The sequence below is a fragment of the Mustela nivalis genome, assembly GCF_964662115.1.
Source record: "Mustela nivalis genome assembly, chromosome: 13".
NCBI lineage: Eukaryota > Metazoa > Chordata > Mammalia > Carnivora > Mustelidae > Mustela > Mustela nivalis.
The window spans coordinates 60,982,954-61,010,720 of NC_139032.1; the positions used below are offsets into that span (position 1 = coordinate 60,982,954).

A 27,767-nucleotide genomic window follows, 5' to 3' on the forward strand; every position below is an offset into this window, starting at 1 on the left:
TGTGTGACCAGTTTTTATTGTTAAAGTTGGGACATGAGCACACAAGGGTTCATCACACTGTTCTTTTTACTTTGAGTGTTTTTAAATGTCATTAATTTAAAAAGCTTTTTATCATGATATGTAGACTCCATCTCAGTGATAATGACCTCTGGTGGGTTACAAGAGATCCTCAGTTTTTAGAGGTTAATGAAGTTTTCATTTCTGTAAGCCAGCTGCCGGCATCTAGACTAAGCGCCTGTCTAGACTAAGCGCCTGTCCACTACTATAGCTGTCATAGATCATTTCTCTTACCTTCAGTAAAATGAATTTTAGCAAGCTGGCGCTTCTTGCAAAATACTGTTTTAATACTCAAGGTTAATATTATAACTGCCTCTTGGAATTCATTAGATTTATAGAAATGTCTTCTGTGTTTTCCAAAGGTCACAAAAGTGGACGAAACCAGAGGCATCGCACATATTTATTTATTTACCCCCAAGAACTTCCCCGATCCTCACCGCAGCATCAATCGCCAGATCACAAATGCAGACTTGTGGAAGCATCAGAAGGATGTGTTTTTGAGTGCTGTATCCAGTGGAACTAGCTCTCCCAACAGCAAAAGTGGTGGCACCCCCGTTCTGGGCAACCCTGGAGAGAATTTCAGAAAGAACCTCACAGATGCCATCAAGAAGTCCGTGGTAGACCACAGCAGCTCCTTCTCCACGGAGGAACTGCCACCTCCCGTCCACCTGTCAAAGCCAGGGGAGCACATGGATGTGTACGTGCCTGTGGCCTGTCACCCTGGCTACTTTGTTATCCAGCCCTGGCAGGAGATACACAAGCTGGAAGTTCTGATGGAAGAGATGATTCTGTACTACAGCGTGTCTGAGGAGCGCCACATAGCCGTGGAGAAAGACCAAGTGTACGCTGCAAAAGTGGAAAATAAGTAGGTCCTTGGACAAAGCATTTTATCCTACTAAGAAAAATGTGTAGAGTGATACCAAGAGTCCTTAATCCCTGCAGGGGGAGTTTGAACTGCATAGATAGGAATTTTGAATGTGAAATGAGACTAATGCATTATGCCATTTTTAAAAAAGATTTTATTATTTATTTGACAGACAGAGATCACAAGTAGGCAGAGAGGTAGACAGAGAGAGAGGAGGAAGCAGGTTCCCTGCTGAGCAGAGAGTCCGATGCAGGGCTCAATCCCAGGACCCCGGGATCATGAACCGAGCCAAAGGCAGAGGCTTTAACCCACTGAGCCACCCAGGCGCCCCATTATGCCATTTTTAATAGTTGAAATGATGTCATTTATCTAAAAATCTAATGACCGTATGTTAAATTCCTATTAAAGCCTAATTATATCTAAAATGCAGGTTTAAATGTTTTTTCTCCTTTTCTATTAGATAAAATATGGTTTATTCAGAAAATAACTTTTTTTAAGTGAATGATTTTTAAATTTTAAAAACTAAATGCTTATTGTAGAAAATTTAGAAAATGCAAAAAAGTATAAGAAAATCAGACATAACTTTTGTTCAACTTTGTTCAACTGCTTATGTATTTCTTCTAGTTCTTTTCTACACCCATTCATACAACTGGTATAGTATTATTATATATAATTCCACACCTCCGTTTATAACTTCACAAAATCTGGGAACATTTTTCCATGTGATAAGATTTCTTCATAAACATGTTTAATGGCTGAGTCATAGCCCACCATATAGAGAAATCACAATTTACTTACCGTTCTCTTATGTAGGTTTTTCCCCTCCCAGATGTTTCACTATTGTAACAATGAGCATGAATCTTTGTTCACATCTCAGATGATTTATTTCTGAGATAGATTCCCAGAAGAGAAATGACTTGTTCAAAGACTACAAGATTCTTGATATATGTTGCCCGATGAGGCAAAACAATGCGTAGTTCACTGCTCCAGCTTTCAGCCTTCAGACAGTGAGAACCACAGTCCCTCATTTGTGTAGCACTGTAGTCCATTTCTCACAGTTCACATTCGGCTCCACATCCTCCTTTCCTGAAGCGGGTATGTGCTGGCTCCAACCCAAGGAAGCCCAAGCACCACACTCTGTGGGCTACAAGGTCACAGAAGCCCTGGAAAAAGGAACAACCAACCCGTGTCCTGTCTCCTTTACCAGCTTTCTCAGGGGAGCTGACCAAGCTTATGTGATGACACCACACACAAAGAACTGTTCCCCTACCACACACACACACACACACACACACCCCAGAACTCAGCTTGAAAGGTCACACGACTTTTTTAATTTTTTTTTTTAGAATGCTTTTGTTTGTTCCTAAGATATCAAGCATAGGCATTTGTAAAATTTTGTTATTTTCATGAGGGAAAAACCCCTAATTTTTAACTCTTAGGAGTGAAAAGTATCATAGCCCTCATTTTAAAAACCATTCAGCTTCTATGTCACAAGCTTTTCCTCTTCAAAAAGCCCATTTTTACTATGTCACATTCTTTGAAACTGTAAGCATGTGTGGGTTTAATTCCACCCAGGAGCATCACTGGTGCAAATTTGCCTACATCAGAACTCATCACAATAATTTAATCACAGTTTAAAGGAAACTAATGTTAACTGTTATCTGAGGGCCAGAGCAATGGTAATTAGTTAGCAGTGGGGAGGTCCTACTTGGGGCAAGGGTTGTGTGGGGCAGGAGAATCCCTAGACTGGAGACCCCATAGTGTGGTGCTTCAGACTCAGCCTCCTCCCCACAGGAGTCCAACAGCCCTGTCCCAGCTCTGGGACTTTAACCAGCTCATCTGTCTCTAGGTCATCAAGGATGTCTTACATTTGAAAACAGATTATCCAGTATTTTCTTAAACTTCATGAACTCAGTCAGCGTAAAGTGTTGAGGTTCTATCTTGCCTATACCCCAGGACTATTTACCAAGCCCTGTTCCCAACTGTGGTAACTTAAGGCTTAGGAATGTCACATACACTGTTGATGGCAGTGGTTTCCAAATCCATCTTGGCTAGGAGTAGCCTAAATTCTCCTTCTGCACCCCAGACATCCTGAATCAGAATCTCTGGGGGGCGGAACCCCAGAATCAGTGTTTTTAACAAACTCTCCAGATGACTCACAAGTGGCCTTGCACTGAAATTGGTAATCTAGTCCAAACAGAAGACTTTAGCTAAGCTATTAGTGTTGAAAATTAAAAGCTATGGAGAAGCAGGACACATATGTCCTCTGCTAGCTCTCCCCTCACTGCTTTGTACCTCCTAGTACCTCTGTACAAAAGGTACAGACCACAGTATTTGCCCTGTGCAATTTAAAGATAATGCTAGAGGTGGAGACCAAATATTTTTATCTCCTTTTGCACTTACACAAATTTAGCAACCTGCACCAAACTGGCACGTTCACAGATGAAAATTCCTCTGTAATCTGGTCTGATGTGCTTGTGTTTACACAGCTTATCTTCATTTTAGTAATAATCATAATAATGATGATGATGGCTACCATTTGCCAAGCACCTGTGATGTGCCTAGTCATGTGCTAGGAACTTTATATATATGGTTTCTGCTGAGTTAAAATTAAATACTGCACATGAGATAACTGAGGCTCAGAGAGGTTAAATAGAAGCCCAAGATGACATCGCTGGAACATGGCCTCAGGGGGTCTCCAGCTCAAGTCTGTTGGTCCCCAAATTCATATACTTATAATGATACCTTTCTGTGTTCCTGTTGTCTCTGTGACTCATGGACTATTGCTTGCTGCATTGTGGGCTTATCTGAAGGTTTCTGAAGTTTCCACCCAAAGCCCCCAGTCACTAGTTCCCCAAATTGGCCTTGTTGTAGCTTTCTTACTAGAGTTCACCCTAAAGCAGCTCTGGGGGTTTCCTGGACCCATTCTCCACCAGGGTGCTGAGAATCAGTCTAGTCTGGCCAGCCCCAGCCCAGCTGTTGCACTGGGCTCGGGGCTTATAGCTAACGAACCTGTTTTAGAGGGTGGCTGGGCCTGCCATCCAAAGTGGGCCCCAATTCACGCCACGCAGGCGCGTGGACGTTACCTTTGGACGCTTACCTTTTAGATGTTACAACCCATCCTCCTTTCCTTAGTGTACTAATACTCCTCAATCATGTAATCAAGATTGCAGGCCTTTCGTATTTTAACTTTGAAGTCTAAGCTTTTCTAATTGTAATGGTGATGAGTGTAGGCCCAGAGGAGAAAAAATGCATTCATATAAATTTCTTTCTGGCACCTTGAACTCCAGATCTGAAAGCATGTTCTTCTTCCCTCATACTCTCCTATCCTTTCCAGGTTCTTTATTCCAGGCAATGGGTTGGACTTCCTATTTTGTTTAATTTTGTTTCCCAGTGTCCTCACCTGGCATGACTAAAATTGTCACCTTTGCATTCAGAACATTTTGTAATCTCTTCCCACACTCTCCCCTGGGTCCGATTTCGTCTTCCTTCACACATTCCTCCTTGCTCTGCTGTGGTGTTTGCCCCACTCCCAGTTGCCATGCCCTGTCGAATCTTCTGTGCCTTTTCTTCTCATGAGTGTCTTCAGCCTGGCCTGGTTCTGCTTGCCTCCCTCTGCCCATTTACCACACATATCTCTTATCTCAGATCTGTGGCTGCCTCTGTGCCCCTGTCAGAGTGAAGGGATCTCCTTGCCTTGTCCCAATCAGCCTCCATCTGTTTGAGTCTGTTTAGTGGTGGACACTGGTTTCAGTGTTTGGTTCCTGCACTAGCCCCACGAGGCCTGTAGACAGGGGTTGAGTGAACAGACTCCATCAAATGAGCTGATGGCAAAGCAGAGAATGGTAACCTTTAGGGTAAGAAGAAGCAATCTCTTTTAAAACTTCGAAGACAGTACAGTTCCATATTTCAATAAACGTCATTTACATTCCTATTTCCTTTTATCATACATTGTTACCCATAAAGCAGATGTTGACTTTGCATATTTTTCTTTCCTTTTTAATCCAATGCACATCTAGGTGGCACCGGGTGCTTTTAAAAGGAATCCTGACCAACGGGTTGGTGTCTGTGTATGAGCTGGACTATGGCAAGCACGAACTCGTCAACATAAGGAAGGTGCAGCCCCTGGTGGACATGTTCCGGAAGCTGCCCTTTCAAGCTGTCACAGCTCAACTTGCAGGTAATTTCTGTAGAATTTGAACTTGTACCACCACGTGGTGTATGGTGTCATTTTGTCTTGGGCACTTAGGGAGAACACAGACACTGGCCCTATTGAGGTAACTTTTCTTTTTTCCTTTGGCAAACAACTTCCTGGCCCTATTGGGAGCAACTTTTAATCATCTCTTACCCATCATGCCCTCCTACTATATCTGATGCTTCTATTTTCCCATGTTCCTTTGTGTCTGTGGTCTGGCATAGGGTGTATTCCTAAAGCTGTCACCTTAGCATGGGGATGGTCTTGCATGCTGCTTTCTTCTTCTTCAGCATTTTTTTTTTTTTTTTGGTCCTAACTACTTTTTGTGTGTTTGTTTGACAGTCTTGATAGTGATGTTTAATAGCTGCAAAAGATTCTGTCTAATTAATATTTTCCTTTTGTTAAGCCTTTAGGTCATTTATACTTAGTGTAATATTATGAAGACACCTGCAGCTGTGTGCACTAGCCAAAACAAACACAAAAACAGTGAAACAACCTCAGTAACCAATAGGAGGAGCACACTGCTCAATTAATATGTGATGACAGTGTATGAATTAGAATACAAATACATAATAGGTTTCTACAATTAGAAAACATTCTTAGGTCATAGAATATGACCCTCTTTATGGCCAGGTGAGTTTCCAGTTGCATTGCAATTAACAGCATGCAAGTATGTGATTTCACCACATTTACAAGGCCTACTGACTATTATTATTAAAATCTGAGGCTGTTGGGGCACATGGGTGGCTCATTCAGTTGAGCATCCAGTCAGTGATATCAACTCAGGTCATGATGTCATGGGTCCTGAGATCAAGCCCCGCCTCGGGGAGTCTGCTTGAGTCTCCCCTTCTGTCCCTCCTTGACATGCTCATACATGCTCTCTCTCTCAAATAAATCTTTAAAAAATAAAAAAACATCTGAGGATGTAAGCTGGTGGGTGTACAGGGGTACTTATTTAGGTACCTAAGTAAACCTGTCCAGTTAGGTTTCTTTGACAGTACAGATGCTGGCAGCTGGCTGTGTGTATTCCGCTGGTGGGGAGCGTGCACAGCTCCATGGTGCTTCGCCCAGGGCCTGTCAGCATTAGCAGAGAGTATGGAGCCAGAGGGCTGAGGATGCAGACTGCCAGCCATCTGGTGCTCCCTGCATCCTGCTGTGCTGGGAAACTGGAGGTTTGACCACACGTTCCACCTTGATTCCTTCCCCTGGCTCCTCCCGTACACTTAGCACAGAAGTGATTTGACTTTGGAAATGAAAGAAATTATGTATCTAGATTTTTTTTGTAATTTTTGACCAGCTTTTATTAAGAGCTATTGATATCTATATATATAGTGTTATTTTGAAGGATTTTTTTGGTTTCTTTGTGTCTCCTTCCTGCTAGATTTCAGAGGAAATGCCCATGGTAGTTAGATATGAACCAAAAATGACATTTGCAGGTGAGCATGGCTAGCACCAGACTGCTTGGAATTCAGATCTCTAAAGGGTTTCTTCAGATTTAATGATCACATTTTTTTTATTTTGAGTTTTGAATGTTCAACTTTTGCTAACGTGTCGTTAAACACAACAGTCAGACTGTCCAGAGAGGGTGTCACTGTGAGGAACAGGTGTGTGGCACCATCATCCCCATAGCCAGCACTGTGGCTGACCATCCCCCGCACTTACTATGTGCCTAGCCCTCTGCCAGCCCCCCCATTTTATCCACTTCTCCCCGACACGAGGACGGTTCTGTACTGGGTCAGGAAGGAGCAGCGTGGTGGCTGCTCTAGGCTTCTCCTGCTCTCAGAGAACACAGCCCACTCACTACGTGGATGGCAGATCGGGCAAATTATGTGTGAAACTCCCAGGCCTTCATCACTATGGGACATCATTTATGGTTTCTCTAATCTAGTATATGTGGACTTAATTCATGTTAGTTTACCAATATTTTTTGAAAAAATACACATATTATCTCAATTCTGTTTTAAAGCCTAATTTAGAATTCTAATTTATAATTCTCTAACTTGAGCCCTCAAGCTTAAAAGTCATAGCGATTTAGAAATACATTGGGGTTTACAGTTAATCTGGCCCAATCAGTTTATTTTATTATAAATAGACTGAAGCCTGAGAGGCCAGTTGATTTGCCCAAGATCATACCACGCGATAGAGGAAGGAAGAGCCAGGAATGGTAAACGGGGTCTCCAGACTTTCAATCCAGTGCTTTTGTCATGATATTGTATATAATTTTGAAAAATCAGTAAACTCTAAGTATATGAATTCTCTTCCTCTTCCTCCTCCTCCTCTATATCTGGTTCATCAGGAAAAACAGTTTGTAAATAAGAGACATGTCATTGAGATCACTGATACTCTATTTTAGTTTAATGTAGCTGACACACAATGTTACAGATATTATTGATCTTTTATTCCCTTTGGTTATCTCCATTATCAGTTTAAATCTACATGTACTTTATATAGGGAAATGGGCCCTAGTTATTATAACTTCATTTCATAACACAGCAATAAATCTTACTGAAAATTTTGTCTGTAGGTAAAGGTTTACAGAAGTAACCTGTTCAGAATAGGGAAACTATTATAAATGGACTGTTCAAAGATTGTCGAGCAACTGGGTTTCTTTTTTTTTAATTAGGCATGTCTAACCTGGTATGTTCCAGCTACCTTAGAATTGACTGAATAGTTTTCCATTATTATGGATAAAAGAAAGTCTCCTCCAACCCCTCACTGATCCTTGTACTCCCTGTCTTTCTCCTAGGGGTGAAGTGCAACCAGTGGTCTGAGGAGGCTTCGATGGTATTTCGAAATCATGTGGAGAAGAAACCTCTGGTGGCATTGGTGCAGACAGTTATAGAAAATGCTAACCCTTGGGACCGGAAAGTAGTGGTCTATTTAGTGGACACATCGTTGCCAGACACAGATATCTGGATTCATGATTTTATGTCAGAGTATCTGGTAGAGCTTTCAAAAGTTAATTAATCACTGCTTCTGAGACGTTGACAACTAATTCAGATTTTTTAGCAATAACAAAATGTAGTAGGCTTTTAAAAAAGAAACCTTGTCTCTGCTACAGAGCTCTGACTGCTGTGGGGATTGAAAAGAATACGCTTCTGTTTGATGAAAGATATTTAACAAGTTTTGTTTTAACAGAGTTGACTTTTCAAAGAAACTTGCACTTGAATTATTACTATAATATTAGAATAAAATGTTTATCAATATAAAAACTGACTGCCTCATCATTTCTAGGCTTTATGATCTTAAGATGAAGGGTTTCCCTTTCTATTCATGTCTTCTGGGTGATGATGTGTTCCTTTACTGTGAGAAATTTGTGATTTAACCCTGGTGTAATGATACGTCCCAAAGCAAGTGACCGTCAGTCCGTGTGAAGACTATCTTGAATGTCTAGCACATTAGCATTGCTGGTGGTGCTATAGGGAAGCAGCCCAGGTGAACCTCAAAGCCTGTCCCTTACCCCAAATCTTAAGTGGCACCTCACTGCCCAGAGAGTCCATGCCTTCCAGTCTCCCTACTCAACCTCATTGCCCTCCGGTCCCTAACCAGCCACACTGGCCCTTTATCTGGCTCCTGAACTCCAGGCTGTACACCCAGGACTATATTCTACAGCAGGCCTTGCTCGCCTCTGAAGCATGCTTATTCTGCTTCTTCAGCCTGTTGCTCCTTCTCCCCCGCCACCCTCCCTGCCCCCGCCACTGGTTTTATTGGCCAGTCTCCTCCCCGACGTCCCAGGCTGACCATGAAGCCTTCCTTGGTGCCCTTCCTACTCTATTACACTTTCAGTATGCCCCTCTTGGTGCCCAGACCTCATTGGGCTTATAGTATACAGCTAGTTGTCTGTGCACCCATTACCCTAGCCAGACTGTGAGCTGCTCAAAGGAGGGAGGGGTCTTAGTCATCTCTCCAGTGTTGTACTGGTAAATGTTTGACAGTTGGTTCTGGGGGGTGTGGGCAGAGAGTAAGCCTTGATTCCCAGTATCTGATGATTCCCATGTAAATACTCCCACCATTGTTGAGTTCCTGCTAAAAATGTGACATCACTGAATGTAGAGTTGGGGAAAGACATGCCCAAGCAGCTCTTGTGAGCCTGTGCAGCAGAGTCCAGAACACACTATCTTCCACAACAGATAGAATGATATCTTGAACACATCAGGCACCTAGGATATGCTCACTAATTGATGGACAGGATGGGCCGGTAGATAGGTTGGAGGCCTTCTTAGGCAGTGGTCCAAAAATGAGAGGGGCAAGGCCCTGGACTAAAAGGGTAGCAATGGGAATGAAGAAAGAAAGTTAAGTTCTTTTGAAGTTTTTAATTAGAATTTTTAGTACTGACATTTTAGGTCCAGAAGACAGGAAAAAGGAAATGTTGAAAAGTGAAGCCAAGTCTTAAAGTCTGAGAGGCTAGGATGATGACCCTTACTCCCTTTGGGAAACTGAAAATTTTGATTTTTAAACATCCTGAGTTTAAGTCAGTAGGTCTCTGTGAGGATATGCATAAACTATTAAAAATGTGGAGTCTCCTCAGGGGAGAAGACCAGGCTGGAGATAAAAATTCTCAAAGTCATTTGCTTATTTTTGTTTGAGAAAATCTAGGAAAAGTGAGAGCAAAAAGAAAAAGACCATATATTTGATGTTTTTCATGTAAAACATGTTGAAATCATCTAATGTCTTAAAATTTTTATTTAATATTTTTAATTAAAGAGATTTAAAATTCAGGACTGCTTACACCAATGATTTAAATAATCATTTAGGATAAAATCAAAATAACTTGACATACAAACATTTAAGTAAAATAAAGTAGTGTGAATGTATTTTATTATGATTTCTTACCTTTAAAAAAAAAAAACAACAAAAATCCTCAAATTGCCTACAGATAAAGAAGAGGTGGTTTCTATTTCACTGACTTTAGAAATGCTCGTATTACTTTTTAAAGATTTTATTTATTTATTTGACAGACAGAGATTATAAGTAGATAGACAGGCAGGCAGAAAGAGAGAGAGGAGGAAGAAGGCTCCCCGCCGAGCAGAGAGCCTGATCCAGGACCCTGAGATTATGACCTAAGCTGAAGGCAGAGGCTTTATCGCACTGAGCCACCCAGACGCCCCCCATTACTTTTTAAAATAAAGCAATTGTGTTGTTGATGTAAATGAAAAATTAATGTGCTAGGACAATTTGACAATGAAACTTGGCCTCATACCATATTCCAAGTTGATTCCAGGTGGATTCAAAGCCTGAATGAGAGTCTAAGGAGGGATGATAACACAGGACAGCACCTTGATAATCCAGGAGTAGGAAAGATGACCTATACAGGACAAAGGGCTAACAATAAAGGCAAATATTGATATGTTAGACTATGTTAAAATGAAGAAGACCTGTTTGTCCAAAGGTATTATGATGGTGGTGTATAAGCAATTACACAGTGGAGGAATTTATCTAAAATATACTAGATGACCAAAAGACAATCCAGAAACAAAATGGCAACAAATTTGTTCCAATTTTAGTATATGGGCTAAGGAAGGGAGCACTAAATGGCAACAAATTTGAACAAACATTTCACAAAGAGGAAGTCCAACTGGCGGATAAACATGAAAAGCTGCTCAACTCATTAGGACATGGGAAATGGAAATTCAAGTTTCAGTGAGATACCTCTACCACTCTGGGAACCGTGACAATGTTTCAACTTCTGTTCATTCCAATTATTGAAGAACTCATGCACTTGTGCTGGAGGATACCAGTAAGGAATGTTCATAGCAGCGCTATCGCCTGTAGCTAAAACCTAGAAACAGATGTCCTTTAATAGTAAAGTACATTTTTAAAAACCTGTGGTATATTCATGCAGTGAAAATAGCCATGAAAGGAAACACACTACAGCCACATGAAGCCACGCAGGCAAATGGAGACAAACCATGGAGGAAAAGCAGTCAAGGAAATGATCATCTTAGGAGGGAGCTGTGACCCAGACCCACACAGGTTGGTTTCTGAGCTGCTGGCCATGTTGTTTCTTGACTGGTGGTTGCAACAGGTGTTCATGTGATAACTTCTCTTAAATGTTTGATTCCACAGCAAAAAGGGTTTTAAAATAACCTGAAATAAATCATTGCTTTATTTAAAAATGCATGGCACACAGCCCCTTAAAAAGAGACTTCTCTTACAACTGTGAGGGTTTTCTAATGTAGGAATACATTTTTGTGGGAAACAAGACTTACAAAAACAAAAATGAACATTTTTCATTAGTAATCCATACACCAGGATTTTAAAAAATTTATTAATTTGAGAGAGCATGAGCAGGGCTCCATCCGAGGACCCAGAGATCATGACCTGAGCCCAAGGCAGAGGCTTAACTGGCTGAGCCACCCAGGGGCCCCAATACACCAGGATTAGAAAGAGTAACATTATTAGGGTCTACTCCACAAGAAAATTTCCCATAATAATTAGAAACCATACCCTCTGATCAACACGAATTCCTTTTTGTGAGCCATTTTATTTTTATTTTATTTTTAAAGATTTTATTTATTTATTTGACAAAGAGAGAGAGAGAGAGAGAGCGCACAAGCAGGGGGAGCAACAGGCAGGCAGAGGGAGAGAGAAAAGCAGGCTCCCGGCAGAGCGAGGAGCTGGATTCGGGCAGAGCCCGGAGATCATGACATGAGGCCAAGGTAGCTGCTTAACCGATAGAGCCACCCAGGCGCCCCTTATGGGACATTTAAAAAATTTAAACAAAGTTTTTATTTGGTCTTAAGTGGTTTGTTCTGGAAAACATATTAGCCTTTTAATAAAGTGGATTTTTAAAATTTATTTTATTTATTATTTTTTTTGGTTTTGTATTTTAAGTCGGTGTTTTGGACACTCCATTCCTGCTAGGAATAGAGAGAATGCATTCGACTCTTTTGGCACTATGGGCTCACAAAATTATCGTTATTGAAGCTTCGGCTCCTACCACGCCTAGCTGGGCGGCCGGTAAGATGGGACAGGTGGTTGCTGTAGTTAAGAGTAAAGATGCAGCAGCGGCTTGGCTGGCTTTGTTTGCTCCATCCAAAGACCTCCGGATTCTTACTTCGCAGACGCCGGAGGAATGCATATCTGCCCACCTTTTCCCAGACACCTCTACCGCCGCTTAAACTCCTCCCGGTACAAGTGGGGAAACCGAGACCGAGACTCGGGGCTATCCACACCTGTCTGTCCGCGGAACCAAGCCTCGGGGCGCCCCGGCCCCTGCCCAGCGCTGCCCCCAGCGGACGTTGCTCCCCGGTTGGGGACGGTGCGCGGCGCCCCGGCGCCCCCGAGTGGAGGGAGAGGTACGGAGGGAGAGGTACCGAGGGAGAGGGCGGCGGAGGGCGGGGCGGGGCGGGGCGCGGTGACAGCGCGGAGCCGGGCCCGCCCCTGGCTCCCACCCCCGGAGCCCACAGCGCCCGCCCGCGGCCGCCCGGGAGCTTGTCCAGCCCCGCGCTGCGCTCGCCCGCCCGCCCGCCAGCCGCCGCCAGCTCCCGTCCGCCTGCCGCCCGCGCTCGCCCCGTCGCCGCCCGCGCCCGTCCCCGCGGCTCTACGGCCCGGTAAGCCCCCCACCCGGCCCGGGGTACCACTCACGCTCGCGGGGCTCCCTGCCCCCGCGCCGGGGCCCCAGCCATATCTGGGCAAAATATTCAGCTGTCGCCGCCGCCGCCAAGAGGGACTGAGCGTGGCTCCCTCTATAAATAGCCGCCGCCTCGGGTTGCCTCGGGGGCTGGGGAGCGCTGGTCTCGGGGTCCGGAGCCCCGCGCTGCGTCGGCGCCCCTAGGCTCCCGGGGCCCCAGCCGCGGCGCTCTCGTCTCCGGCCCCCCGGCGCCGCGTCTGTAAGCGGCGGAAGGACCCGTGCGCTCTCGGAGAGCGGCGCCGGGCTGGGGGTCCGGGCCGAGGTCCGGGCGGAGGTCCGGGCGGAGCGGCCACCCCCGCTGCTCGTCACTTGCCACTCGCCACCCGCGCCGCGGGGCTCTGAGCCGGCGGGCGCTCTGCTGGGGACAGGTGCTGCCCGACGGAGCCCGGCACGAGGCGTGGCCCTTCCCCGCTGCCGAGAGTTTGGGGGTGGGAGTGGGGCGTTCGTGCTTGGTGGACGAGGAACCGAGGTTCCTGCGCCAGCTGGTGACAGGAAAAGTTTCCCGAACTACGGGAGCTGACACGGTTGAACGCACCACGATGCAGGCATTTCGTGCCGAGGGAGAGCGTGCCGAGGGAGAGTCTGGAGGCAGAAACCCCCTCGCTGTCGCCATCTCACGGGGTGGTCTTGGCGAGCCCACTCCCTTCTCTGGTCCTCAGTGGCCCCGTTCGTAAGCGCAGGGTTTGGTTCGGGTGATGGAGCTAGGAGTCTGGGCGGTGAGAGCAGCAGGGTGCGCTCTTGACCACCCGCGCTGCCCCACACCTGTTCCCTGGCTCTGCCCTGGGACGCCGGGGCCCAGCCGCGCACAGCCTGGGGCGTGATGGAAACCGGACACTTAGGCAGTCCCTCTGACTCAGGCCTATACTGGGACCTACGAGAGCCCTCGGAATAGCCTGTGCCGTATACGTCCAGGAAGAGCGTCCCACGGTAATTACCGACGCCTCTGCTGGGGAGCAGCCATCACCCTCACAAAGCAGCCTGTGAGTCAAACAGCCTTAGATCCGACGAACTGGGCAGGACCACAGGCTCCAGTCCAGCTGCTCCCTGGCCTCAATTTCCCCGTCTATACAGTGCTTATGATGCGGCCTCGGAGACACGCAAGCACCACGCCACCCCCCAGCCACCCAGCCCCTTCCTGCTACACCTACCCTGCAAGTGGTCTCCACCTTCATTCACTCTCTCAGATTCTTGAAGATGACCTAGCCCCAATTTTTCCGTATCCGAACCAGACCCTAACTCGGGTTCAGGACCCTCAGAGGGAGCACCCCCCAAATCGTCATCTTTCTCCCAGTGAGGACAGCTATTTCATTCTTTATCAAGGGTCACAGGACCCCCTGCTCAAGGTCACGTGCTGCTGGGCAGGCCAGGAGGCCTGCAGATTCCACTAGCCTTTCTTGTCTCTTTCCTGACCCTTCCTGCTGCTCTTAGGGCAGGTCTTGTGATCTGTGAGCGCCCCACTAGTGCCCCCTCTTTTTTGAGCTGCTGCTGTCCAGAACTTTCTGCTGCTCAGACAATAGCGCCCTCATTCTGAAATTTCATTTTTGCTTCAACTTTACTTCCTATTATACATTTTCCCTAGACCTCAAAGCCTCCCTGATAAAGAAGTAAGGGGGAATGAAGACAGCCAGAGCTGCATCAATCTGAGCCATGCAACAAACAGAGTGAAAACAAGGAATGTTGTCATTTGGTGTTTTTACTCCCTTTCATGAGCCCATCTTACAAATTCATGTTTTTGTCTGGCTTGGCCGGCAAGTTACTCCCAGCCGCAGTGGAAAGCCAGTGTCCTCCAAAAATAGCCTCCGCCCCACATTATCAGGGCCTCACACCTTCTCCCTCACCCAGGGTAGGGCTGCTTGCTGCCGCTCAGCTAAAATGTGAAAAATAGGGAGTAGGTATTTAGTGGCAGCTCCGAGTAACAGGAGCTGGACTGACCTGGAGGTTAGGACTCCTGGCTCCCACCCCAACTCTGCCACCCATTCTGAGTGACCTTGAGCTGTGAGGGGGTGGGCAGAATGGTCCCCACGAGATCTGGGGTTAAGAGGGCTTAGAGGTTCCCTTGGAAGACTTGCTAGCCTGAGAAAAGTGAAGAGCCAGGGATAAAACTAAGAGGGGGACACCCCCCACCACCACCATGAAGAGGAGGGAAGGAGTAGGAGAAAGTAGTTTCCCAGGAGCCGGGGGAGGAGAGAGGTCGGCAGTGGCCATTGCTAAGGAAAGACAGAGGGGCTGAGGACTGGGAAGGGGCCACCAGGACTGGCACGTGGTCTTGGGTGACTTTGGACTGGGCCTTGCAAAGGGATCAAACATGGGCTTTGCCACTGCGTTACGGGGGCCAGTGACCCAGCCTGTCTGTCTCGGCCTCAGTTTCCTCCTCTGTGCAATGGGGACGATAACAAGACCAGTTCCACATGGGTTGCTGTGGGTATGAAGTGAGGGGATGCTGGGGGAGCCCTCAGCTCAAGGGCTTGGTACCTGCAAGGATATTTCTAGCGTTAGCGAGAGGAAGAGGCAGGCTAATGGGAGCGGAAGACGTGGGAACAGAGTCTACCACTCCTGAAAGCTCCACTGAGAAAGGAGTAGGGAGGGAAGGTAGCAGGAGCTGAAGACAGGCGTGGGGGGCGATGGGCAAGGGAGGACAGGTGCTTCTGGGATGAGGCTTGTGGGAAGAGGTGGAAAAGGACCCAGAAGACAGGAAGATGCTGAAAAGAGAATCTGGGGGTGTGCAAATGGGAGGGGACCAGGGCCTGCCTTAACCACCTGCCGAGTGTCACAGCCTCTAGAACCCCGTTCCTCTAGAATCAGGTTAAGCATAGAAATGAGGTAAAGTAAAATGAACCCAGTCCTGGCTCTAACCCCTGCCTCCCCCTAGCAGGCTTCAGGATCTGCAAAGGAGGGTAGTGATGGGCCACGAAGGGTAGTTTGACTTGGCCCAGGAGCCTTGTGACCTTGGCTTGCTTATTTCTGAAATGACATCATCTATCAATGACTCCTGCTGAGTCCAGGAGTCATAATGGCCTTTTCCAGTCAGTGTTTTGATTTTTCAGTCTTACTAATGGATCAGCCAGGCTGCCAACATTTCTAAAGAGGCTGGTTCGCTTTTCACTGAAAGCCAGAACACCAAATAGATCAATTATTGGGCTGCTCCGAGCTATTATCAGTGTAAAGCCACAGTCCTGTTTCTGTAGGAGAACACGAATCGGAGAGCAGAATTCTGGGATCATTTCCTCTCTTTTGCTTTGTTTTATAAGATCCTCTGTTGGTTAATTGTGAAAGGATCCGACTCTCTTTGCCCCTAATGATAATGAAAGAATGAGCTCATTGGAGTCAACCTAGGACACGTCTGGAAGGTTTTCTTCGATGTCAGGAAATGCTGGGCCCTTGTCTGGTCTGAAAACGAAACAAATTCAAGCATTTCTCCTGTTTCTCTTTTCTTGCATCCTTTTGTTTTTTCTCTCAGACAAAAACACATCTGTGAAAGTCTGGAGTTACTGTGCACGGGGATGAGAGGAGAGGAGGCAGGTCAAGCCCTGGCACCCATGTGTCCCGGCCTCAGGACATCTTCTCACGGGCCACAGCCTGAGCGACTGTGCATCCTGGGAGTTCTAGGGCAGTAACCCCATGGCCATTCCTGGGGATGCTTCTGTTGGGTCATGAGTTGTGGCCACTGGGGTGTTCGGCCTCCATGTCCCTGGGAACTGAAGGAAGTAGTAACGGCTCTTGGCCTCACTCAACCTCCTTCATGGACTCATCTTGCATCTCTTAAATGTCAGTGCCACTCTCAACCCTATTCTCTTTCCACCCCACACCCTTCTCCAATCCCATTCATGCAGGGCTCCAGCCACGGACCATAAACTCACAACTCCCAGATTTGTGTGTCCCGCCCGGGCTGCTCTCCTCAGCTGCAGGCATCCATGCCTCCTGCCAATCAGACAAAACCAATAGGGAGTCCCAAAGTCACTTCACACCCAACAGGTCTGACTCAGGCTCATCACCAACTCTTCCTTCAATGTCTTCCATCTTGGTTAACATTAGTAACACCATCCAGCTAGGCACCAAGCCAGAGATCTCCCTTTCCTTCCCCACCCCATTTATTTGGTCGAGAATCCTGTCAATTCTACCTTCCTGAATATTCCTTTTAGTCATTTCTGCCTCCACAATCATGACACCAATCAAGTACTTGCTGTCTCTTCCCTGCGCTATTGTCAGAGCCTCATAAATATCTCTCTGCATCAAGGTTTTTCTTCTTCTGTGACACTGTTGAAAGATCTTTATGAGGGTACCTGGGTGGCTCAGTGGGTTAAAGCCTCTGCCTTCAGCTCAGGTCATGATCCCAGAGTCCTGGGATCGAGTCCTGCATTGGGCTCTCTGCTCCACAGGGAGCCTGCTTTCTCTTCTCTCTCTACCTGCCTCTCTGCCTACTTGTGATCTCTGTCTGTCAAATAAATAAATAAATAAATATCTTTATGAAATGTAACTCCAACCCTGTTATCTCTCTCCCTTCAGGGACCCCTCATTTCCTACCAGATTCCTTAGCACTAAACCCAAGACCATCAAAGATCTGGCCTCAAGCTACTTCTCCCAAACCGCCTCTTGACCCTCCTGCAAATTCTCCTTAGCTTCTGGTCATGGAGCCAGCCTATGTGACTTCATGGCTCCCTGGCTTTAGCTCTGCTGTTCCTTCTGCCTGGAATGCTGTTCTCTCTCTTCCTAACATGGTGGACTTGTGGTCCTCCTTTGAAGCAAAGTTCCTCGTTGCCTTACCTGTGTACACTCAGCCCCCCAAATGGACCTCAGAGCACCAGCCGTAGTGTGTTCTAAATGGAATCGTCAGCTAAATCCTTGTCTCCAAAGAGACTGACAGACACTTGAAGACAATTTATGGGTGATTTATTTCTGCTTCCCCAGTGTTCCAGCTCAGATCTCAGAGCTTGTCTCAGTGTAGGCACTTTCTGTGGGGACAAATGACTGACCATTGAATGGATGAGTGAGCGAGTAAGAAGGTATGCAAATGAGAGCCCAGTGACAGCGATGACAATCACAAAACAGAAACTGGTATCTACAGCATGTTTTCCCAAACCATTGACCCCATGAGGGCAAAAAACCCTATTCCACTCCCCCTGACTCTAAACCCCAATCAGCCCCATCCCAACACACAGAATGAATCCATGATCTCATTTGAAACTCAGGAATCCTGTAAGGGGGGAAGGGTAGGTGTTATTAACCCACTTTGTTGACAAAGGACAGTGAACCCAAATAGGAATTGTCCCAGGTCATCTAATTGGGGTGCATATTCCAGAAAAGCCAAAGTGTTTTCCATGGTTTGGGAGGCTTGAGAAGTGAGAGGGCTTGCGTCCTGTTCTAGGGTTTCTCTAACATTTGAATCATTTGGGATCTTATTAAAATACAGACTCTGGCTCAGTAGACCTGGGACAGGTTCTGAGATTCTGAATTTCTAGTAAGTTCCTCGTGTCTAAAAAGCTTTAATCATTTTATTAAGTAATAGGCTTAATGATAAGCGCTAATGAACACCTCCTATTGCTATGCTCGGCCCACATGCACAGACTCCCATACTTTGAGCACCGAGGGAGGGCTGGTTATCTCCACTGTTGCCCTTGGCCCTTGCATTAAGATATCATTTTTTATTAAAATCTACAAATGAGTTCATTTAAACCCTGACTCAAAATCCAGAGCTCTTACTTGGTTTTTGCTTTTGTTTGATGGGTTGGTTGGTTTTGTTTTTAAGGGAGCATGTGCAGGGCACACATATGGAGGGTTATGGGGTAGGTTGGAGGTGGTGGGGCATGTGGGGAAGGCGGGGGTGTGGGAGGACAGAATGGGCAGGTAACAGGGACCCTAGTGATGGTGGGGAGGGCCTGTGGTAGGCATGTATGTGGCCACAGCACGCTGGTGAGGGCAAGACTCCAAAATCGACCTGCTGCCGGAAGGGTCAGGCTGAGCAGCAGTGGGTAATCTCCATCTTCTGCTACCTTCCCTCCTCCTTTGCAACTTGGAGAGATTTAGGCCCAGACAGGACTGTCAAGCCCAACTGTCCACTTCCTGGCCAGCCTAGAACCTCTCCCCAGACTCCTGTATCTCGTGGCCTTTTCAGGGCACGCTGCTTATAAGTGAGGCATCTGTGAGCCCAGGATGAGCGCTCCCAGTGCTGCGATGGGGACACGACTGCCTCCCTCAGAACCACTCAGAAGACAAGGGTGGGGGGAGCTCTAAAGAGGGACTGTCCTCCTGGCAAACCCAGGACGTTTTAAAAAGTCAGACAGAGGGGCGCCTGGGTGGCTCAGTGGGTTGGGCTGCTGCCTTCAGCTCCGGTCGTGATCTCAGGGTCCTGGGATCGAGTCCCGCGTGGGGCTCTCTGCTCGGCAGGGAGCCTGCTTCCCTCTCTCTCTCTCTCTCTGCCTGCCTCTCCATCTACTGTCAAATAAATAAATAAAATCTTTAAAAAAAATTAAAAAATAAAAATAAAAAGTCAGACAGAAAGACAATATTGTATGCATTTGTTTGTGGTTTTCTATTGCATTCCATTTACACCATTGAAAGGCTTTGAGACCGCTTAAAATAAACCTGCTCAGGCAACGTAACTGGGAAGAACAGATGTTTTAAAAAAGACAGGGCTGCAAGCTTGAAAATTAGGATTCTAAAATCCTGGGAACCTGATGGGAGCTCAGGGCCTTGCTCTCACCTTTTTTTCTGGAGAAAAACGGATGTTCTTGTGCATGGCAGTTCATCACCACATGTCACCACAGTGGGTGGGTAAGTCCCCGTGAAGGTCACTCGAAACCCCAGGTTAAAAATGTCCACTGCAGAATAAGGGGTGGTAATTAGGCCAGCGTCTTGGCTGAGATGGCAACTGTTTTTGGACACCCAAGTCAGCTCTGGGATGAATCATGATGGCCAAGGGGAAAGGGACACAAGATGAACTGGGGGACGGTTGGTGTCTGATGAAAAGAACACTGGTCTTTCAGGGGAGACAGGTGTTTTCTGAGCCTTCCTTCCCAGACCATACATCACAATGCAATACGAGGTGGAAGGCTGCTTCCTTTTTTTCCCCAAGATTTTATTTATTTATTTGAGAGAGAGAGGGAAAGAGACAAAGCAAGCATGAGCAGGGGGAGAAACAGAGGGAGAAGGAAAAGCAGACACCCTGCTGAGCTGGGAGCCTGATGTGGGGCTCCATTCCAGGACCCTGAGATCATGACCTGAGCTGAAGGCAGACACCTAACCAACTGAGCCACCCAGGCGCCCCTGGAAGACAGTTTAGCATCGGGCTTAAGAACATGGACTTTGAGGACAGCTCCCTGGGTTCAAATCAAAGGTCTGCCTGTTACTAGCCATGTAAATTCAGGTGATTTTAAACTCTCCATGCCTCAGTTTCTCCTTTTATAAAATGGGGTTGTTGTGGGAACCTATTTCCCCATCTGTAAAGCGGGGGTGCTGTGGGGACTAAATGAGCTATTATACGTGAGTGTGTAAGACCGCGCCTGTGATGCGGTTAGCATCCCACAGCGTGAGCTCTGACGGGGAGGCAGCGTGAAGTAGTGACGACACACACAGCCAGGTGGAGTCTTGTCTGGATACAAATTTCAGCTCGAGTACTTACTAGCTTTGTGACCTTGGTCACTGTATTAAGTTACATCGTGTCCCCCCAAAATCATGTCCACGGAACCTCAGAAGGTGACCCTATTTGGAAATGGGGTCCTCACAATGTCATTGGTTAAGACAAGGTGTTAGTGGATTGGGGTGGGCCCTAGATCCAGCGACCGGTGTCTTTGTAAGAGGAGGGGACCCACACGACGAAGGAGGGCCTGCGATGACAGAGTCAGTGATGCAGGTAAGAGCCAAGAAATTCCACAGAGCTGGTGCCGGCATCACCAGGAGCTAGGAGAGAGGCTTGAGACAACGGATTCTTCCTCAGAGCCTCCAAAAGGAGCCAACCCTGCTGATATCTTGGTTCCCAATTTTTGACATTCTGAGTTGCAACAGAGCAAATTTAAGCCGTCCAGTTTGTGGTAACTGGTTATGGCACCCCTTGGGGGCTAATGCGGTCAGATGGCTGCAGTCCAGTTTCTACATCTATAAAATGGGAATAAAAAGTACCCACTTCCTAGAGTTATTAAGATTGCTTGAAATAATCTGTAGAAAGTGCTTAGCACTGTGTCCCTGATGCAGGATGTCCAGAATAGCATTTGTTATTATGAGGTACAGTGACACGCTGGGAGGAACAGCCCCAAGGCTGAGGTTAATAACCTTCGCCCTATGTCTGCACTAGACCTATGTACCCAGGGCCCTGTGAATGAACTGTTATGTGGTTTCCGGTTTTTTGCTAATACAGATAATAATCAGATGATTGATACATGTATCTTTGTATAATCCAGTGAGTAAATGAGCAGGATGAATTCCCAGAAGGAGTATTGCTGAGTCAAAGGGCCTGGGCAGTTGGGTAGATATGGCTTAACTTGCCTTGAAAGGGAGTAAACCAATGGGAGTTTCTCTTCCCTGTGACAGCGCTGTCTCCCCCACATCTCGCAAACACTGGGGATTCTCAGGCTTTCGCTGTTTTGTTAATGCGATGGATGGAACCCATAGCTCATTTCTTAATTTACCTTCCTGTAGTTAGGAGTGAGCATCGTTATCTGCCTCTAGGTTCTTTAGCCATTTGTGTTTTTAGGTGAATTGCCTGTTCCTTTCCTCTCTCTACATTTTCGTTGAGCTGATTTAGTTGTTGGCACTTTGGTTTGCTCTGGTTTTTTGGTAGCACTCTGTCTATTAAATAAATTAGCCCTTTGTTCAATGAGCAGCCGATATCCCCCCCACCCCATTTGCCATTTGCTGATTTTTATATTGCTTTTCTCGAAAATACAAAAACTGGCTTCAGGAGCCAAACCTTATGTTAACACCTGCTGTGAAGCAAGGTGACAAGCTGTGTTTGTCAAATGGAGACTAAGGAGAGGAGTGAGGTCCACAGGCTTTTCTACAAACCAGCCTTTATTCTACCAATGCTTTTGATATATGGCTGTCAAAGCCAGTAACAACGCGAGGCGTTCATTCATTTACTTAGCAAACTTGCCCTCAGCACCTGAGAGGCACAGGCTTTGTGGGGGACTGTGGGAGAGGACACGTTTGCTCCCAAGTAGCTTTCAGTCTGGGGGACAGAGGAGTACATTAGATGATGCTTCTGGGGCACCTGGGTGGCTCAGTGGGTTAAGCCGCTGCCTTCGGATCAGGTCATGATCTCAGGGTCCTGGGATCGAGTCCCACATCAGGCTCTCTGCTCAGCAGGGAGCCTGCTTCCTCCTCTCTCTCTCTCTTCCCACCTCTCTGCCTACTTGTGATCTCTCTCTGTCAAATAAATAAATAAAAATTTAAAAAAAATCCTTTAAAAAAAAAAAAAGATGATGCTCCTGTTGGCCGAACTCTGACGCCCTCTCCCACTTGTACTAAGATGTCCCTTTGCAGCTGGGAGGGAGATGGCACAGAAGAGGCTGGGTCTGGTGAGAGCTCACAGGGGCTTCCGCTGGAGGAGCTGCCGAGAGGTGGGGGAAAGGAGCCCCAGAACAGGCTGTGGCCCGGTTTGCAGCCGGCCAGGGTCAGGAAATGGTTTCAGAGCCCTTTCCTGGAACCCTGTTGCTTACAGTGATTCGTGCAGTGACTCAGACACTGTGATGACCTCAAGAGATGCAGAATGAAACTACGCACAGCCGCGTGCACCCACACGCACATGGCCTTTCTAATTTAACCCACTGGACAGTTTTGATGGACGTGTGGACCTCTGAGACTCCACGTGTCCTGGGATGGGGCTCGTAGCAACGGCAGAGAGAGACAGGGTCAAACACTGTGTTTAGCTTCCCTGCTTTTTCAGCAGGTGTTTTCCCGTATGACTAAGAGAATGAGATCAGCTGGGGGGAAATAAAAACAAACAGCCCAAGAGACAAGACTCTTAAAGAGAATGTTCCTGGTGCAGATCCTAAATCCATGCCGTGGTAATCTAGGTCGTCTGCCTGCTGGGGAGTCCCAGAGCACATCTGTCCCTCCTTCCCAGAGGCAGCGCATTATGGGCGTGAAGAGTGTGACCATGTCTCTCCTGGTCCTTCAACTGTCCTCCCTGTGATACCCTGGCTTCCTTTCTCTGGACTCATCACCGCTCATGAGCAAACGTTCAGTTCACAGAAGAGGTCGCCCACGTGGCCACCAGGTGTACGAATTGTACTCAGCATCGCTAGAGAGCAGGGAAACACACAATGAAATACCACCAGCCATCCGGCATCATGGCTCAGACTAAAATGAAAAGTACGGACCATAGCAAGAGGTGATGAGGATACAGAGCAACTGGAACTCTCATCCACCATTGGTAGAAATGGAAAATTGGGAAATTACTTTGGGAAACTGTTTGACAGTGTCTACTGAAACTAAATGTACACTTACTCCAGGCGAGTAATTCAACTCCAGGGATGTACCCAAGAGAAATAAGGGATTATTTCTACCAGAAGGCATGTGTAGCCCTATTTATAGTTACCAAATACTAGAAATAACTTAAATGTTCATTACCAGTAGAGTAACTAAGTTATGGTGTAATTTGTTTGATGGAATACTACACATCAGTGAAAAAGAATGACCGCTTGTTAACACACAACACAGATGAATCCCACAGTTGTGATGTGCGTGAAAGACGCTGGACGTGAGAACATTCCCTCTGTGTGTTTTCATTTATGCAGTGTTCAAAACAGCTAAAACCCACCTGTGGTTTTAAGAGTCAGAAGAGCAATTACCTTTGAGGGAGATAGACCAAGAGGAGGTACAAGAGCATTCTGGTGGACTGGAAATGACCCCTGTCTTCCTCTGAGTGGTGTTTACATAGGTGAAGACGTGGGAAATTCAGGGAGCTGTGCTGTCAAGACTGGCACACTTGACTACATACAAAGCCAATGCCTTATTAAAAAGGAAAAAAAGTCACCCCCACAAATGAAAGGGTGGGGGCCCAGAACTGAGCCCCAGCATGAAGCTAAGCAAGACCACCATTGCCTTTCTTCAGCCAATGAATGCGGAGGAGATCCCATCATGACTCGGGCCAGTGCCTTACACTGTTGACTTATGTTGGGTTGACCGTCCCTTGAGAACCCCTAAATCTTTCTCATGGCCACTCAGCTATGTCCCCACCCATCTCATGTTTATGGGGTTGGCTTGTCGGGTCTCAAGCGCTGTGGGACTGAGACAAGGGGAAGGAAACCAGCAATGTGAACTGTATCATCCTTTATCTCATTCTGTCTGTATAGCACCATGCGTGTGACATGGCCCCAGGGATCTCTGTGTGAGTGTTACCCTCCCAACTTCACTATAAGCATCCTAAGGACCAGGAAATATCTTAATTTCTGTCTGTGCCACAAAGGCCCACCCTGCCCTGCATGTAGTAGGTTCTCAGTAAATACCCAATGAATTGGGTTGTCAAAGCTGAGATCCAGAGAGGTACAGCAACCTGCCCAAGATCGCACAGCAAGTCCTCAACCAACAGGACTTGTAACTAGATCCCCTGACTCCCATCCCAGTGCTCCTTCTGCTGTTGCCCAGTGGACCGCTTCCTGCAGAGGCAGGGACCATGGGTGGGAAGATACGAGGGAGGAAGGAAAAGGACCATCTGAGGGGAGACAAAGCTGAGTCTGGGCTTTCAGGATGTGTGTCCTGGGGAGAAGACTGGGGATGGCTTGTAGGTGACATAGTTGCAGAGACTGTACCCTGCAAAGGACACTGGGCTTCGGTGAATTCTCTGTAGATATCTCCTGAAATTCTTAATTTTATCTTTGGCTTTGTATTTTTAAGTGAAGTGCCATGGCTAACAGAGCATACCCCAGGCTTAGCGGCTTGGCCCGCTCGAGTCCCCACCTCCTGCTGCCTCTTAGACCCCAGCTGCCTCCCATCCTGGGCACCTCCCCCCGGGTCCCACCAGCCTGCCTGTGCTACCTCTGTGGATCTCTGGCAATGCTGCCTCTCGTCCCCCCTAGTCTAGCACAGAGGTCGTGATCCCCCAGATGGCTCATTTCTGTGTGTGTGCTGTGTGTGGGCTCCGGGGGGGTGGGGTGGGGTGGAGAGAGTGGCTGCTAGTGCATTTGGCATGCATGTTTTGTGTCGCAGCCCACGGGTACCTGTGTGACCCAGAAATTAAACAATAAGAAAACACTATGATACAGCAAGAGTGAGGCCATGAGAGGAAGGTAAAACTTTATATCTTGGTACCTTTAGTGGCACTTTTTTCTGATTTTGAACAGAGGATCCTATGGTCTTACTTTGCACTGGACCCAGACCCAGCTCATTTGGCAGTCAGTCCCGTGGCGGGGTGGGGGTAGGAGGGAGTTCTCCCACGGCCCAGTGGGGGTTAAGCAGCAGGCCAGGCCTCCCTGGGGAAGCAAGATGGCAGGGGACATGGGCCAGCAAGTGGCTGGGAAGCTCAGCCCTCTCGTCTGGCTCCCTGGCTGGGTCTCACCACAGGGACACCACTCCCCAAGGCACATTCACCCCTTGCTCTGCCAGGGACATGGAACAGCGGCCTGGAAGTGATCAAGGTGTATCGGCTGCAAAGGTCTCTGCACGTTGCATGCTGATTGGTACGATTCTTGCATCACATTCTATGACCCTGTTACAAAGCCTAAACCTTGAGGAGGTTAAGCCGCCTAGAGCTTCCATTGCTTGCTTGTTTGCTCCTTCCACACCCTACCTAGTAGCCCCCACCCAGGGCTGGTTGACTTTCTCCCCTTGCGGGTCACTGGCCCAGGCTGGAATTCGGTCGTCTGCTCTGCTCCCCGGGCCCATGTCCCTGACCGAGCTGCGGTGACCGGGCCCTCACTCTGCGCCAGGCCTGGCTGCTCACCGAGATGTGGAGCTGATCAGAGCGGGGCTGCCCACTGGGCCCAGCTAGTGGGGGAGAGGATGGGGTGCTGAGGGACATGGGGACACAGTTGTCCCCAGTCCCCAGGAGGCTGTGCAGGGGGAGGGTCAGCCACCCCAATAAGGAGGTCAGGATGCTTCACTCTCTGGAAAGACTGTGCCTCCAGGACTTAGCAGGTCTTCAGAGGGCATGGAGGTGGGGAGAGGACCCTCCCGGCTAAGAAGACAGCTGGGAAGACTGAAATGTCAGGGGTGGCCGGGGCGAGTGTTCTAGTACAGCCGGAAAGGGAAGCTTGGGCTGGATCAGAAGCTTGGGAGGCCCAGCGGCCATCAGCTCTCCAATGGCCTCCCACCCCAGGCCGACATGTTTGCTCTCCGTCTGTCATGATGGGGCCTTTGAAGGTGGCTTTCAGCTTGGAGCAGCATCAGAACTGACGTTCATGAATATCATTTAGAGGCTGAGTTGGGCGTGGACAGGAAAGTAGGGATGAAGCAGGGAGAGGTTGGGGGACTGTTGTGATAACATAGATTTTAAAAAGACAAGCCTCATGGAAAGGGAGAGGAAGGACAGACAGAAAGGACCGGAGAAAGTTAGGCTTCTGGTCCCAAACGGACAAATATGGTAGGATTCCACGAAGATGAAGTGCCTGGGGTGGTCACATTCACAGGGACAGAAGGAGAGTGGTGGCTGCCAGGGGCTGGGGAGGCTGGGCGGCGGCATGGGGAGTTAGTGCTTAATGGGGCGAGTTTCAGAGCAAGTTCTGGAGATGGGCAGCAGCGATGGCTTCGCAACAGCGCGACTGTGTTTCATGCCACCCAGCGGATTACTTAAAAAGGTTAAAATGGTAAATTTTAGGGGCTCCTGGGTGGCTCGGGGGGTTAAGCCTCTGCTTTCGGCTCAGGTCACGATCTCAGGGTCCTGGGATCGAGCCCCGCATCAGGCTCTCTGCTCGGCGGGGAGCCTGCTTTCCCTCACGCTCTGCCTGCCTCCCTGCCTACTTGTGATCTCATTCTCTGTGTCAAGTAAATAAATAAAATATTTTTTAAAAAATGGTAAATTTTGTTATATGCATTTTATCACAATCTCAAAATCACTGTAATGTTTAAAAAATAAGAAAGAGAGAGGGGACTGGCGGGCGTGGGGACTGACCAGAGCGAGGGGAATGGGGAGGGGACGTGCAGGCTGGCCCCAGGGGTGACTGAGGCTGCTCTGGTGGTCACCCAGGAGGAGAAGGTGGGGGTGGGCAGCCAGGTCCACATTCAGCGTTGGGCATGTGGGGCCTGGGGGGCTCCAGGAGTGCCTGGCAGGAGCCGGGGCTGGAGAGACTGGCTGAGAGTCATCAGCTTATCACTGGTAACCGAATCCACACAGGAGAAGATGAGGAGCGCCAGGAGAAGTGTGAGATGTGAGGAGAGGGCAGAGCCCAGGGGACCCGTGGGCCAAGGAGAATGAATGCGTCATTGGGCTGACGGAGAAGGAAGGGCAGAAAGGAAGGAGGGAAACCCAGAGAGTCTGAGCTCTCGTGGGCTACAAGGAACAGGGTTCATTCAAGGTGCCTGAGCACGGGGAAGGTAGCATGTGGGAGACAGGGTGGGCCTCCCGAGGACTGTGGGAGGATGGGGTTCTCCTGGCAATCCAGCATGAGCCTCAGCAACCCAGACCTGGGGGAGCAGGGCCCTTCTGGGGACACAACGTTCTCTATCTCCTTCTCATCCCAGGATTTCACCCTCCTCTGAAGACTTTTACTCCCCTAGATGTCTCTTCCCTCGTGGCCTCAGCTTCCACATGCTCATGGCGGTCTCTTCACCCCCAGCTTCCCCTGCCACCTGCCTCCCTTTCTCCTGGAGGCCCTGTTCAGTGCTGTTGTGGGTTGAATTGTATCGCCCCAGCATTTATACCTGTGATTGTGACCTTATTTGGAAGTAGGGTCTTTGCAGACAATCAAGTTAAGATAAGCTCCCAAGGGCAGGCCCTAATCCAGTATGGCTGGCATCCTTATATTAAGGGGATGTGTAGGCACAAACACGTCCAGAACAGGGAGACCGCCAGCTCAAAGCTAGGAACGCCTGAGGCTCCCAGAGCAAGGGGAGAGATGGGGACCAGATTCTCCCAAAGAGCCTTCAGAAGG

General features: G+C 47.9%; 2 protein-coding genes across 6 annotated transcripts in view; both read left to right on the top strand.

Moving 5' to 3' along the window:
* Nucleotides 1-8,329, top strand: part of TDRD7 (tudor domain containing 7) — a 74,340-nt gene extending 66,011 nt beyond the window's left edge. For all 4 annotated transcript variants that reach the window (XM_082694927.1, XM_082694928.1, XM_082694930.1 and 1 more), the window contains 3 exons: nt 420-922; nt 4,942-5,102; nt 7,864-8,329. In XM_082694927.1, coding sequence (XP_082551053.1) covers nt 420-922; nt 4,942-5,102; nt 7,864-8,084 — 885 coding nt within the window. In that variant the 3' untranslated portion in view covers nt 8,085-8,329. The remainder of the gene's footprint in view (nt 1-419; nt 923-4,941; nt 5,103-7,863) is intronic.
* A 4,186-nt stretch (nt 8,330-12,515) lies between these two features.
* The window catches only part of TMOD1 (tropomodulin 1), an 83,812-nt gene continuing 68,560 nt past the window's right edge, over nt 12,516-27,767 (top strand). Inside the window, exon 1 of one of the 2 annotated variants that reach the window (XM_082694956.1) lies at nt 12,516-12,670. The gene's annotated coding sequence lies outside the window, so the exon portion shown is untranslated. The remainder of the gene's footprint in view (nt 12,671-27,767) is intronic. The other variant, XM_082694957.1, reaches the window with a different exon arrangement.